General features: G+C 40.4%; 1 protein-coding gene across 3 annotated transcripts in view; it reads right to left on the bottom strand.

The window, feature by feature from the left end:
- The window catches only part of SEC22A (SEC22 homolog A, vesicle trafficking protein), a 79,443-nt gene extending 66,690 nt beyond the window's left edge, over positions 1–12,753 (bottom strand). For 2 of the 3 annotated variants that reach the window (XM_030942104.1, XM_010370784.2), the window contains exons 1-3: positions 12,708–12,753; positions 9,870–9,967; positions 5,327–5,527 (exon numbers count right to left, since the gene is read on the bottom strand). In XM_030942104.1, coding sequence (XP_030797964.1) covers positions 5,327–5,508 — 182 coding nt within the window. In that variant the 5' untranslated portion in view covers positions 5,509–5,527; positions 9,870–9,967; positions 12,708–12,753. Of the gene's footprint in view, positions 1–5,326; positions 5,528–9,869; positions 9,968–12,425; positions 12,448–12,707 lie in introns of those variants that run through there. The other variant, XM_030942108.1, reaches the window with a different exon arrangement.
- Between the last annotated feature and the right edge of the window lie 3,118 nt (positions 12,754–15,871).

Genomic DNA, 15,871 nt, shown 5'->3' with positions numbered 1-15,871 from the left:
GTAACATAAGTTTGTTCACTAAAAATTCATTACAGTCTAAGGAAAAAAACCTTCGACTTATAAAACAGATGAATTCCTTAAAATTTTATAGAGAGAGAATTGGAATATCACTACAGAATGTGAGAAGAAATCACAAAACTGAATACCCCACACTTCACACTATCCTGCCCAATCAACAAGGTTTCTCTGTCACTCTGAATGCTGTCATACTCCCAAAACAACCATCCCTCATTTAGTAGCTACTATGACACGCACAAGGAACTGTGCTAGCACAAGCCATGCTCCACAGAATGTCCTTTACTGGCGAAAAAGAAGTATCCAGCCACTACACTCATTTGAAATTCATCATTTTCCCAATATAGAGGAGGAGAAAACTAAAGGAATCTTCTCAATTTTATTTTTAAATTTTATTTATTTATTTATTTTGAGGCAGAGTCTCACTCTGTCGCCAGGCTGGAATGCAGTGGCACGATCTCAGCTGGGTTCAAGTGATTCTCTTGCCTCAGCCTCCTCAGTAGCTCGGATCACAGCCTCTGCCTCCTGGGTTCAAGTGATTCTCTTGCCTCAGCCTCCTGAGTAGCTCGGATCACAGATGTCCGTCACCACACCCGGCCTTTTTTTTTTTTTTGTATTTTTAGTAGAGACAGGGTTTCACCATGTTGTCCAGGACGGTCTCAAACTCCTGACCTCAGGTGATCTGCCAGCCTTGGCCTCCCAAAGTGCTGGGATTACAGGTGTGAGCCACCAGACCCGGCCTAATTATCTCAATTTTAAATGTTACTCCCCTGATTTTTTTTTTCTTTCAAACTCTGGTCTTCCCTTGCCTATTCAACCAGAATTTAATGTGAGGTATCAACTGATTTGGCACATAATTATACGCTTAGTGATTTTGAGATTCTGTGAAGAAAGAGTACCTCAATTTCCATACAAATTTGAAAACCACAATGCCAAGAGTTGAGGAATCAAAAATAGTATAAGCCATGGCAGATCAATTCCCTCAATGAATTACAACCCTGTTATAGAGAGGATAGAGAAATAAAATTAAAAATAAGAAATTTTAATAAGTGATGAAAAAGGCAGTCAACCGAGTTCTACAGGCGATCTGTGAAAGCAGTGAGATCATTAGAGACATGAAATAGTAATGAGAAAGAAGGTGATTCAAAACAAGTAGGGTTTGAAGGAAAGAAGCATTTAATATGGCTAGGAGAAAAGAGGGACAGCATGGTGGCAGTTTCAGGCTGTGCTATGATGTTGCTATGGCAGACCTGTGAGTTTTATCTCGCAAACTCATAGTCATTAGAAAAAGAGTTGTGATGTGAGAATTTTAAGTCAGGTAACACACAAATTCTCAATTTTATGCATTTCAGTCTAAGCTCAATGTCATATAAGGTAAAAACATCAATAAACATAAACTAAACCACCAGATCTCTTATTAGCGATAGAAAATATATGAAATCCAGGTCCTTGTCAGGAACTCGAACTAGAACTTCTGTTTTCCAATCCTTATTGAAGGTTTGGTACAAAAAAACATGCATAGACATTTTTCTATGCATGGCTCTGAAAGCCAGGTAATCTTTGCCTTTTAACTTATCTGAATTGTATTCTTGAACTAGACCAGATTAGACTTCTGCTGATTTATCCCACTCCTAAACTCTCATAATTATGGTTGCTGGAAGAATGTTATCCAAATGCTGTCCTTTTTATGTACTTCAGGTCTCAGTAACAGGAAAAACAATGTTTTTGTCCAATGGATGCTAAAACAATGTACTTCAGGTCTCAGTAACAGGAAAAACAATGTTTTTGTCCAATGGATGCTAAAGGGATTATCCCCCTTTGCTTTGGCCACAAGGAAACTCAACGGTAATATGTGCAACCTTTCTCTAACAAATGGATGGACTATCTAGTTTGTATCTCCAGAAGGAAATGTTACCTCAGTTTATTATTCTCCTGTATCTATTTTCCTTCTTCTGACTCCCTTAGTTGGCCCCTTCAATTTTTTTTTTTCCTAAATTGCCTCAAATCCTTTGTGTGGAATAAGCTGGAGTAAATAAAACTAAATAATACAAAATCTAGAATTTTCAGTTAAATAGAATGAAGGGATGTTAAAATGTTATATTTTACTTTTAAGAACAGTCAAAATAAATTTTTTTAATTTTAAAAAAGAGAGTCAAAAGAAAAAAATTGCAGAAGTGTTTAAGTCCAGCACACCTACCAGAATTAATATACATTCAAGCCAATCTCCTATAACTTTGATATTTGTTTATACCACTATACATTCACAAATAAAACTCAGAATAATGACCCAGGGCACTAACAGAGCCTATTAAATAAAATATTAAAATATTTCAAGTTTTTCCTCTAAAAAATAGAAGTAGGTTGAGACATCATTTTACATATATTTTAATCACCATAATCACAATATTTTCTAATTAAGCCCTCAGAAATCCCAATTAAATATAACATCTTACCATTATCTTACCATTACCCAGATGATCCAAGAAATTGTGGACATTCTCTGAGGTTCTATCCTGGGCCTCTCTCTAAACCCAGTAGGCATTTTTCCCCTCACAATATCAACCACATCTACGTGAATGTTTCCGAAATCTCTATCCCATCTCCACTGAATTACCTTGTCAAAACCTCAATTTATTTATTTTATTTATACATATATTTTTTGAGACAGGGTCTTGCTCTGTCACCCTGGAATGTAGGGGTGAGATCATGGCTCACTGCAGCCTCAACCTCCTAGGCTCAAGTGATCCTACCACCTATGTCCCCAGAGTAGCTGGGACTATGTCATGCCTGGCTAATTTTTTAATTTTTTGTAGAGACGGGGTCTCTCCATGTTGCCCATGCTGACCTCAAACTCCTGGGCTCAAGTGATCTGTCTGCCTCAGCCTCTCAAAGTGCTGAGATTATAGGTGTGAGCCACTGTGTCTGGCCTAAAACCTCAACTTAAATAATTAAAGTGGGCCAGGTGCAGCGGCTCATGTCTGTAATCCCAGTACTTTGGGAAGCCAAGCAGGAGGATCACGTGAGCCCAGGAGTTTGCGGTCAACCTGGGCAACATGGTGAGACCTCATCTACTAAAAATAAAATTAGCTGGGTGTGGTGGTGTGCCCCTGTCGTCCCAGCTACTTCAGAGGCTGAAGTGGGAGGACTGCTTGAGCCCAAGAGGTTGAGGCTCAGTGAGCTGTCATCATGCCACTGCATTCCAGCCTAGGTAACAGAGCAAGCCCCAGTGTCTTAAAAAAATGATCAAAATGGAGCTTCATTATCTTTCTCTTCTGCCTCACACCTCATAAACAGTCTGTTCCAAAGATCTCATTTCTGGCAATGACACCATCATTCTGTACAATTCCAAGGCTTCAGTCATCTTTGCCCCTTCCTTCTTTTCATCTCTGGTATTCCATCCTATCCAGCTTGGTCACTTCTTTTGAAGTGATCTAACTTCAAAGTGATCCCCAATCAAACTATTTCTCTTCATTATCATTCTAGTTCTTTTGGCATTCTAATTTTCATTTGCACATTTATTTTCTTACTTCAGGACCTAATAATAAGTTGGCCTCTCCGCCTTATCTCTCTCCTCTTGGACTGTCCATCTCACCCTAAGTTCCACTGTCTCAGGATTGTTTTTTATCAAGTCACTTCCCTTGAATCTGCAGCAGAGCTTCCTATAACATATTACATCAAAGTGACACCCTTCAATCTGAACTTTCAGGGCAATCCAAGATCTGGCCCCATAGTGATTATCACACGTGTCTCACAACTATCCCTAAATCACCATCCACTGACCCAGGATAAGCATGTTAATACACCTACCATGCTAAGTCATGTTCTTTGCTTATTCTGCCTCTCCTCCGTACACCTGGAATGTCCTCCTCCCTACCTTAGCCAACTCTTACTAATTCTTTAGGACATGGCTCATGTCTCATCTCAACAATGAAGTCCTCTGTTTATTATATCCTATATGGACTGTGTTTTTACCTTATTTCCTTCTGTATGCGTCATCAATATCAAGCTGCTCAGACGTTAATCGTTCCGTAATTGTTTCACGTCTAAGCTTTCCAAGGTGGTCTCATCCATTCCCATGGTTTTAATCACAAACTGTAGGCTGACTTCCAAATCTAAATGTCTATACTTGTCCTCTTCACTAAGTTTCAGACTCATATCTCCAGTTGCTTACCTAGCAGTGCCCCCTGGATGTCTAATGGGCATCTCAGATTTAACATGTCCAAACAAAACTCTTACTTTTTACCAATGAGACACACTTATCCTCTCCTTTCTTGCTCATTTCAGCTTCATTATTCATCCAGTTCCTCAGGCCAAAAAACTACAGGTGATTATTCTTCTTTTTCCCTCACATCCCATTTCAATCCAGTAGGAAGATTTGCTGGTATTAATCCCAAAATATAGCCCCAATCTATTTCTATTCATTACAACCCTAGCTCGTTACAATCAGCACCTCCACCTGAACTTCTCTAAGCGTCTTCCATCTGACCTCTCTACTTCCACTTTCTCCTTTATTCTTTACAGTGCAGCCAGAATGACCTACTCTAAGCCAAATGAAATCATGTAACTCTCCAGCTTAAAACTACCCAGTATCTTCCTACTGCACTAAACTAAACAGACTAATAGACTCCAAACTCACTACATAACCTGCCCCATTCCTACCTTTCTGGCCTCACTTTCTGCAACTCTATTAATTGTCCATAATGCTTCAGGATCACTGGTTTCCTTTCTGTCTCTTGGTATGTAAAAACGGGCTTCTCCACTGGCTGCTACCTTTGCCTTGCTCTTCATACACAGCATCCTTCATATAACTACCTCCTCTCTCATCTTTTAGGTCTCTGCTCAAATGTCACACTCTCAGAGAGTCCCTTGACCACCATAAATAGTCACTCTCTAACCCATTTGCCCAGTTTTACTTGATTTATATATGATACAGTGATAAGTGCTACCCCCTCCCACTAGATATAAGCTGCTTCAGTTCTTTGAGGGCAGATATTAGGTAAAAAATTTTATTTCCAATTATAGTTTGCCTACTACATCCCTAGGTAAGAATGCAAATAAATACTTAGTGATGAACTTATAAGAGGAATAGCTATGATCTGTGCAACTATAAAATTTCCTAGAGCCAGATATAAACACAAAGAAACTACAAAAAGGCTGCTGCTGACATGATGACTATTTAGTATAAGTTCAGAATATGATTCTTGACTTGAACAGGTTTTCCTAATCACTCTTTTCTATTGCAACCACTTAAACTTCATTAAAATGACAACTACTGGGCAAGCAAGTCAAATGAAGCAAACTGAAGTCTTACTTAATGTTATAATGTCCAGTTTTCAGTGTACATCTATCAGGAAGTTGAGCAAGCTTCCTCGAGAGCATTTTAAAATACTTTCTGCACTCCTGCATTCCTGTGCTTTGTTCATAATCAGTAGAAGCAGAAAGTGGCAGTCCATCTCTGACACGAATGACTGAGGCAGATAAAATCATAGACATTTCAACCAACAGAGAAGACCTAAAACAAAATGAACAATTTGGGATAAATAAAAATTAAAGCCAAACTTGATAAGCATGTGTAAAAATGTTCAACTTACTAATAATATAAGAATACTAATTAAAATGGCCAGGCACAGTGGCTCACACCTGTAATCCCAGCACTTTGGGTGGCTAAGGCAGGCAGATCACAAGATCAGGAGTTGGAGACCAACCTGGCCAACAAGATGAAACTCCTTCTCTACTAAAAATACAAAAATTAGCCGGGCATGGTGGTGCACACCTGTAATCCCAGCTACTTAGGAGGCTGAGGCAGGAGAATTGCTTGAACCTGGGAGGCAGAAGTTGCAGTGAGCTGAGGTCGTGTCACTGAGCTCCAGCCTAGGCAACAGAGTGAGACTGTCTCAGGAAAAAAACAAAACAAAACTAATTAAAATAACATATTATGCTTCACTTAACATATTAGCTTTTTTTTTTTTTTTTTTTTTTTTTTTTTTTTTTTGAGACAGCATCTTGCTCTGTCACCCAGGCTGGAGTGCAGTGGCGCCATCTTGGCTGACTATAATATCCCCCATCCAGGGTTCAAGCAATTCTCCTTCCTCAGCCTGGGATCCCATGCCACAGGATAGGATGTGTCTGGGACCACCGGCACCCACCACAGTACTGGGATTACAGGCGTGAGCCACCGCACCCAGCCACATTAGCTTTTTAAAAAATAATACTTCTGTCTGGCATTCTCATAAGTACAGATGGAAGTAAAAACTGGTACAAACAGTTCTCAAAATGATTTGGCAATTTGAACAGGAGTTTAAAGGCATATCTTTTGACCTCAATAAATTTAAATATATACTTGTCTTAAGAAAAATAATCAGAAATCCAGACAAAACTTTAAACAGAAAGACATTCTTCCACTCAAATAACTGAAAACAATCTAAATATCCTATAACATGGTGATGGTTAAGTAAATTATAGTATATTCATATAACAGAATATAATGCAGCAACTAAAAGTTATGTTTGTGGAAAAAGTTTAATAATGTGGCAAAATGCTTATATGTTAAAGAGAAAAAAGCAGGATAACAATTGCAAATGTTGTTTTACACAAACATAAGGATAAAGAGACAAAGATAAAGAGAAGGAAAAAGGGATTGAAAAATGGATGCAGAAAAAGACGCCAAATTAAGAATATGCTCACCTCTACGAAATGGTATTATGGGTAATTATTATTTTATAATCTCCTAAATGTTCTCAATATTCACAGTAGACATATACTACTTTTATAATCAGAAAAAAAATTATTTAAAGTAAATCCTAAAGCTAAAGGATATTAGTTTTAATGTTGTTCTCAATCTTAATGGCCTATTTTATTGGATTCTCTTCTTGCTTTACAAAAACAGATGAAAGGACTTCACAGGCCTGAGTCTGAAGGAGCTCAGGTCAACAGTCACTCAACCTTTCATAAAATATACAGTGGCTCTCAAACTTTAGCTTGTATAAGAAGTTGAAAGTTTAGTTAAAAATGCAGATTTCTGGGCTCTGCCCTCAAAATTCTGAACCACTGACTGTGAGATAGGGCTTGACAATCTGCTTATTGTCTCAGGCCCATACTTTTTAAAACATTAAATTAAAACACGTTCACTATCTAAGATTAAGTGATAACTCTTCTCTGTCAGGCACAATGTCACTAAGGGCTTCCTCACTAGTGGTGAGGCAACTGGTGAAAATTCAAAAATTTGATTAAAATCTCATAGGCATTTTCCCAAAAATATTGTATCTTAGAGACTAAATTAATCCTTACCTGACCACTTCATCTAGGTCAATATTATCTCATTCCAAAAAGGAAAAAATGAGTTAGTAATATATATTAAAAAAAAAAACCCATAAAACCAATTGTTACAAAGCTTGTAAATCAGGAGTTGATAATTTTCACTGCTGTGTGAAGTCAAAATCCGACTTCCCATTCATGGTGATCACTGATCTGACAATAAAAATTAACCCAACTAATAAAGCTAATACATTAAGTTCACTATCCCTTTTTCCTCTTTTCATGAGGAAAAAGGAGAAATCTCTAGGTGTTACTATGTCGTTACCCTTTAATATTTTTCTCCTTTATTTAGAGACAGGGTCTCTCTGTGTCACCCAGGTGGGTGCAGTGGTGCGATCTCAGCTCACTGCAACCTTCACCTCCCAGATTTGAGCAATTCTTGTGCCTCAGCCTCCCGAGTAGCTAGGATTACAGGCACATGCCACAACGCCCAGCTAATTTTTGTATTTTTAGTAGAGACAGAGTTTCGCCATGTTGGCCAGGCTGGTGTCAAACTCCTGGCCTGAAGTGATCTGTCCACCTCAGCCTCCCAAAGTGCTGGGATTACAGGCGTGAGCCACCACACCCAGCCCTCCATTCATTTAAAGAGAAAAATATCCAGAAGCAAATTAGTCTTTTTACTACAGTGGAATCTCCAAACTAAAGTCCCAGTGTGACATATCCCAATCGGTGTTTTTTTCCATTCATCCAGTTTTTTTCTCTTCTAAAAGCAGTAGCATGAAAAAGCTGGGATCTCTGAAAAGATATCTATACTATAAACTCCTCTTTAAATTTTTTTTTACCATGTTTTATTTATTAAATCAAAATTGTAACATTTAGCCTAAGTGTAAGAAAGTAAAAAAAGTCTTACTTTATACTCTTAAGCATTTATTATTTAACTATAAAACTGTTGTCTTTCCAGAAGGACACTGCAACACAATAACCATTCTGGCAATTAATTTGAGGGCGAGTTGTAACTTAAAGTTCTAAATACCCATATTTTAGTATTTAAATGTAGATTGGGTTGGGTGCCATGGCTTATACCTATAATCCCAACACTGCTTGAGGCCAGGAGTTCAAGACCAACCTAGACAACATGGTGAGACTCTGTATCCACAAAAAAATTTTAAAAATCAGCCGGGCACGGTGGCACATGCCTATAGTCCTTGCTTTGGGGAGGCTGAAGCAAGTGGGTCGCTTGAGACCAGGAGTTCGAGGCAACAGTGAGCTATGATTGTGCCACTGCACTCCAACCTGGGTGATGAGCGAGATCCTGTCTCAAAAAGTAAAATAAAAGTAGACTGCATTACTTTATGTCTGGCCTCTCTAGGATCCTAATAGAAATATTAGGAATAGTCTTTATTAATAGGTTGCCAAATTTCATGTAGTCTTCAAAGTTATTCTTTAACGACTTGGAGGACAGATCAATAAATATATGATCCATACTTTCTAAAACACGTACTGTAAAAAGAATACAATTTTCGAGTTCCATTCGTTGAACACACATTTACTGAATATCTACTGTGTGCCATGAATTTTGCCAGATAGTAGGAATGAAGAGTCCTACCATCAAGAAACACCCCCAAATTAGAGAAAATCAGATGAAAAGAGCAAACAACACAGGTGTGTTGCCCACCACTTCAGTAACTGGAAAACTAAAGTTGGACAAACTTACATTTCAAATTTTTTTTTTTTTTTGAGACAGGGTCTCACTCTGTCACCCAGGCTGGAGTACAATGGCTCACTGCAACCTCTGCCTCCTGGGTTCAAGCAATTCCCCTGCCTCATCCTCCCAAGCAGCTGGGATTACAGGTGCCCCCCACCAAGCCTGGCTAATTTTTGTATTTTTAGTAGAGATGGGATTTAATCGTGTTGGCCAAGCTGGTCTCAAACTTCTGATCTCAAGTGATCTGCCCGCCTCGGCCTCCCAAAGTGCTGGGATTATAGGTGTGAGCCATCGCGCCCAGCCTCAAATTTTCCTAATACATACTTTAGCCTTTAACCAAAAGCAGAACACAGCAGTTACATTCCCTGTCAAAATTATTACAAGGTTGTCAGAGAATTGTTTCTACGTACCTATAGGTAAGACTTTTCTTAGGGAAAAAATTAAACCTCTTCCTACCAGAGTAATTTGATTCAGCATCCAAACCACTTGAATTTAAGCCTGACAAACTGGGATGAATGTCCAATGATCAACGTCAGGCTTAACTAATTTGCAGACAGACTCCAATCACCTTAGGCTAAGCTGTCTCTCCAGCAATTCAATAAACATACCCCTACTTTTTTTCTTTTTACCATGGATTCATAATATAGTTTGTTGTTTTTTAAACTAATCTTATCTAGACTGCACTAGCAGAAAAGGAAATCTATCCATGTCAGGCCTAAACTAGGTTAAAGTATCTTTACGGTCTAAGGAGGGTTGTGGTTGGGAAAATCCCAAGGAAGAATCAGTGGAACTGTGGAAAGCAAGAGGTTACAACAATTGCATGGGAGGATTTAGGAGTTTTTAGCTTATCAGGGTCATAGATAAATGTTTAGGGCACTGGGCCATTTCTCCTCACCTTTAATACACAGAAAATATTACACCTGCCTTTGGACAGCAGCAGTTAACTCATAAGGAACCGGAATAGTGGCTATTTTTTCCTCTCCCCATCAGCAACTGTTGGAGGAAAAAGCACAAGTTAGAATCTAGGCAAATCTGGGTAAACTTTTATGTAAAGGCTGAGGAAAATAAATTCCCACAATGCCAAACTACTATGGTAATGGTTAGCAAGTTCTCAGACCCAAGATAACAAGACATCCCTCTTCTTCAGAACCTTGTGGGGGTAATGACTATGGGCTCAATGTCTCAGGAAGGTATCTCTCAAAAGGTAATAAATAAAGCCCAACATATAAGTGGATTTTGTGTATACGTTCTAACCAAATGCTTTCACAAATGCCACTTTAAAGATAAAAACATTTTATACTGGGGGCAAAAGCACTCATATTTATTTTAGTTCATAATTTCCCAGTCTTCAGTCATCCAAGTACCACTTTCAGAATTATCTTCATCCATCTGTACTATTTACCTAATATTGGTCTTTGAATTGACTTACTTTTCTTGTCCTTTATTTTTTAATACTATCTGTGAAATCAGTTTTGAGATATTAAGTTTTTCTCCTAATTTAAATTAAAAGAACTTGTTTCAAATATGTATGTGTGTGAAAATTTTGGGAGAACTTTAATGTTCATTTGCTTATCAAATTATCTTGCATATGTGACAGTAACAATATGGTACCTATTATTTTATTAAAAGTGCTAGCTGAGATCTGTGAGAATGGGAAAGGGTGGTAGTTAATTTGGACAGAAAGCTATACTACTTGTGAAACACAGGGAGGGTGGGGGATAGATTGGGTGATAAAGAGGATGGAATTTCTGTCATTTTGCCTATGCCCTCTACCTCACTAGCAGTGTGTGACACTCCTATTATGGGTGCTTACACTGCGCGATATGTATAAGACCTCAGGCTTCACAACAGATTTTACCCACATCTAGGACAGGGGCCCCAATACATGCTCAAATGTGTCAATTCCAACACTTGTATAGTGCCGCATAGTTCACAGTTGGGTAGGTAGAACTGACAATTTACAGATGAGGAAACTGAGGCTCACTTTCTCAATGTCACACTGCTAGTATATAGCAGAACTGGTACTTCAGTCTAAGTTTCTAGTATCTCCACACCACTATGTTTCATCAGTCTCCCAAAACCAACAAGAGGTAAGAAACCAGGGATATAGAAACTAGCTATTCACTTGCTGCCTGGGTTCTAATCCTGGCTCCACCATGTAGCAGACATGCAAATTTGGGCAAGCTTTGCCTTTCTACATCTCAATTTCCACATCTATACATTATGGCTACTAACAGTATCTATCTCATAGGCTTATTTTAACGATGACAATAGTATCTATCTCATAGGATCATGTAAAGCGCCTGAAACACTGCCTTGTAACATACTAAAAGCACTATATTAAATATTTGCTATATTATTTATTGATTACTCCCCATGGACCACGCACTTTATACACATTACCTCATTTAAGCCTTCCAAAAACCTGTGAAGTAGGTATTATTAGTTCCATTTTACCTTTGAGGAAATTCAAGCCCAGAAAGCTTAAGGAATTTTTTTAATCCCTAAACTAGTAGGTGACAAAGTAGGGATTTAAACTCAGACCCAACTCTAACAACTCTGTGAGACACTCAAAGAAGGTCACAGGCACCCCTGTGATACCTGGGCCTCTTTCATAGACCAACATAAAATATACTTCCATTTGAACCAGTTGCATGCACACATACACAAAAAAGCACTAAACAGATGTGATGGTTTTCAACATAGGAAATACCCGAATGTCCCATTACTTTAGGATACGGTCACAGGTGTCAGAATCAAATACTGGAGGAACCTTAATATACCAGAAATTGTAGGTACCGTTTAAGGCACTGCCTGATTCCTTACGATCTTAGCATATAAGCAAGTATCAATAACATGGAGTGATTCAGAGTTCGAAAAGTGGCTGTTCCCCTGACTGAAGTTCCCAACATCTCCAGTCTGGTGGCTGACACTTTTGCTCTGGGCTAGGCTTTGCCTTGGCTGAATAGGCAGAGGAGGGACTGGTTCTCAAGCTCGCCCCCTGCCCCAGGTGGATGACCCAGGAAACTAAGCAGCAGGAGAAAAATTATCTTAAGCTGTCTTCACTGGCAGAGAGATTCAAGACAGCTGGGGCTTGTCCTTTTCTTTCGGAAGCCTCCTCCACTTGAGCCAATTGCTCAGGTCTCCCTTCTGCCACATCGTTCCCAAAGTGACTCTTGAGGCAGGGTCTCAAGAGGTTTCCGTGAGCCAACACGGGCAAATATCTGGGTTCAGTGCTCACTCCATCCCAAGACGTAAAGTAAGACACTGGTTCAAGTCCCATTCTGCCTAACAGAAATAGGAAATACCACTTCAAGCTCCCGCGGGCCAACTACACAGGTAGATCACCGTGTTTCTGACAACTGGGCGCCAGGGAATCCCCACCAACCTGCTGACAGCCAAGTGCGACTGTCCCTCCCCTTTAGACACTCCTTCCCTGGCTGCCCAATACCCGAGGCGGCTCAGACGAGGCGCAACGGCCGCCCGCGTGGCCCCAGAGAACCCTCAAGTCGAAGGGGACGGGGTACCCGCTTGTCCGTCCCTCCAGAGCTCCGCGGCCCCGGCTCCCACCCCAAAGGCACGGACTCGGCTCCTGCCCGTCGGGTAGGTCTTCAGTCCCGAGGGCGAAGGCCGAGACTGTGGCGGGAGGCAGGGAGAGGGAGGGGAGAGACCGGCAGGGGTTCGAATGACCCCTAAGAAGGGAAGAAGAGGACTGGGAGGGGCCGGGTACTACCTGTCGACACGGGACCCGCCGCTCCGAGTGACGCACCCCGCAGTGCATTGTGGGGCCTGGGAGGGGCCTTTCGGCGGGGCTGCGGCGCGTCCAACGTGGCTCGCGCCCGCGGAATCAAACCACGCCCCCGTTCCCTCGGCTCGCCCAGGCCAATCGGGTTCTGCAGGAAGGACACAACAACCCGCCCGATCCCAGGACCCGCCTTAGTCCAGGAGAGATTGGCAGCGTCTCTCGCACCTGCGCCAGAAAAGTACAGAGTCCTCTGATGAAGGAACTACGTTGACTTTAGAAATAGGGCCAATCCCCTCCCCTCGCCGCCCTGTATCTGCAGGCATTTTGTCTTTCACACGCGGCCCTACAGCCGACACTTATAAAGGGAACAGGGAGAAAAGCCCCCTCTGGGTGAGCAAGGAGAGGACCTGGCCCCGTCTATACCCACACACAAGAAGGAAACACACTATGGCAGAGAAGTGCCAGATGCCGACCCCGCGACCCCTTCCAGCCTTCGCATCGGTCATGCGTTATTAAACAGGCATTTACTGACTGTTTACCATGTGCCAAGCACCGTGTTAAACACGGGGTTACAGGAGTGGACATAACATTTAATGGAATTTAAGACGTAATTGGAGCAAAAGACATTAAAGCATAAATAGTTACAGAATTATAAATTGTGATCAGTACTGGGAGGGAAAATTAGTGGGTGCAATGATGAATTAATTTGGGACTGTCAGGAAAGAGACCTCTGAATAAGTGCCTTTTAAGCTGCAGGCATATTAAAGAACCTTAGAGAATGTTCCCTGCCAAGGAAATATTATGCGTGACGTTGTTGGGGCATGAAAGAACTTCGTGTGCTCTAGGAACTAAAAGGAAGTCAATGTGGATGGAGTGTAGGGAGCAAGGAGAAACTTCCAAAATACAGCCTGAAATCTGTAATGTGGCCAATAAGAGCCAGCATGGTCTGGCCCTTGTCTCATCTCAGCCCAAGGTCAATGGGCAACTAATAAAGACTATTAAGTAGGATCCTATTTGCATATTTAAGAATCACTCAGGCTGTTTGTGGAGAATAGTTTGGAAAAGGGCAAGAAAGGCTGCTGGAAGGCCATTTGGAGGCAGTTGCATCAGGCAAAGCCAGAAATGATGGCTTGAACTAGTATAATGGGAGTTAGAGACAGAAAGAGGTAGATAATTTCAAGATATGTATAAATTAGAGATGGTATCCAAGAGACTTAATAACAGATTGGTTTGCTGGGAAGGGTCAAGAAAGAGGAATATTAAGGATGACTCCTTAAATAACTAGATGGATTAAGAAGCCATTTACTGATTCACGGAACACAGGAGGAGGAGCAAATGGCTTGGAATATGTTAAATTTGCAATGTCTATAAATGGAGATGTCAAGTAGATTTGGACATGTAGGTCTAAAGTTCAGAAGAAAGGCCTGAACTAACATAGATTTGCTCCTAGATATATACTCAACATAAATGTATTCATATATTCACCGGAAAACATATGTATAAAAATGTTCATGAAATGAATAAATTTTAGAATATTCTCACCCGGCACGATGGCTCACGCCTGTAATCCCAGCACTGTGGGAGGTCGAGGGGGGCGGATCACTTGAGGTCGGGAGTTCAAGACCAGCCTAGTCAACATGGTGAAACCCTGTCTCAACTAAAATACAAAACAATTAGCCAGGCGTGGTGGTGGGCATCTGTAATCCCAGCTACTTGGGAGGCTGAGGTAGGAGAACTGCTTAAACTGGGAGGCAGAGGTTGCAGTGAGCCAAGATCACGCCACTGAACTCCAGCCTAGGCAACAGAGCGAGACTCCGTCTCAAAAAAAAAAAAAAAAAAAAGAACATTCACATAATAGAATACTATACAGGAAGGACAATAATCTACAACTATATGCAAAGCATGCATGAATTTTACAATCACAAAAATTGAGTGAAATAAGTCAGACAAAAAATGATTACTATATTACTCCATTTACATAATGTTCAAAATAAGAAATCATATAAGGTAATAGAAGTAAAATATTGGTTACCCTTAGGTAACCAATTAGTTACAATTATTAGTGTTAATAATTAGAAAGGAGCAATAAGGGATTACTGGAGTTCTAGTAATGTTCTTATTGATCCAGGTGTTGATTACATGGTGTTTTCAATTAATGAAAATTCACTGGACTAGATATGGTGGCTCACACCTGTAATCCCAGCACAGCACTTTGGGAGGCTGAGGAGGCTGAGGCAGGCAGATTGCTTGAGCTCAGGAGTTCAAGACCAACCTGGGCAACATGGCCAAACCCTCTCTGAAAAAAAAAAAAATACAAAAATTAGCCAAGCGTGGTGGTGCACACCTGTAGTCCCAGCTACTTGGGGGGCTGAGGTAGGTGGATTGCTTGAGTCCTGGAGGTCGAAATTGCAGTGAGCCATGTTTGTGCCACTGCACTCCACCTGGGCAATGAAGTGAGACCCTGTCTCAAAAAAAAAAAAAAAAAAGAAAATTCATCAAGCTGTACACTATACTTATCCAATTTTTCAGTATGTATTTTACTATTGAATAGAAAGTTTATGTTTTTTCCAAAGGTTAGGGGCAATCCAGCCATGAATAAATAAGTGATACTAGACTAGACCTCCCACTACAGTAATAGAAAACTGGACCAAATCTATGAAACAAGTGTTTTCAGGCATTGGACAATTGGCATAGTAAAATTGTGATCTTAGAAGAAAGGAAAACAAAACAGATGAGCCCCCAGAATATCCACAGATTTCTTTCTGGAGGTATTTACCTAAGCACAGGATAGAAGAAAGCCAGGCAGGGTTTGTTGAGGACACAGACATTGGAATTAATAGAAATTGAGACAAATGGTATTTGTGGGGCAGAGTGCCAGAGAAAGAGCTCCAGAAATATACATAAGGATTCCTGTGAATCTTTGGTATAACTTTAAGGGTAGACCATATGAGACTGGTAAATAAAATTACTGGGGAAATTTAAGCTGAACAGCTACAAGAACTTGTATAGAGTTTGGAAACATTCAGGCTCTGACTGATTAGAATGGGAAATCTTATTAAAAACCTGCAGCATTTGGTAAAGAGACCCTAAAAAGGCCACACTTTAAAGCTAAATTAGCCCAATAGTAAAGACTATTCTAGACCACTCAAACA

The sequence above is a fragment of the Rhinopithecus roxellana genome, chromosome 1 (genome assembly GCF_007565055.1).
Source record: "Rhinopithecus roxellana isolate Shanxi Qingling chromosome 1, ASM756505v1, whole genome shotgun sequence".
Taxonomy (NCBI): Eukaryota; Metazoa; Chordata; class Mammalia; order Primates; family Cercopithecidae; genus Rhinopithecus; species Rhinopithecus roxellana.
The sequence above is the reverse complement of the archived record's forward strand: the minus strand, read 5'-3'. Positions and strand labels throughout refer to the sequence as shown.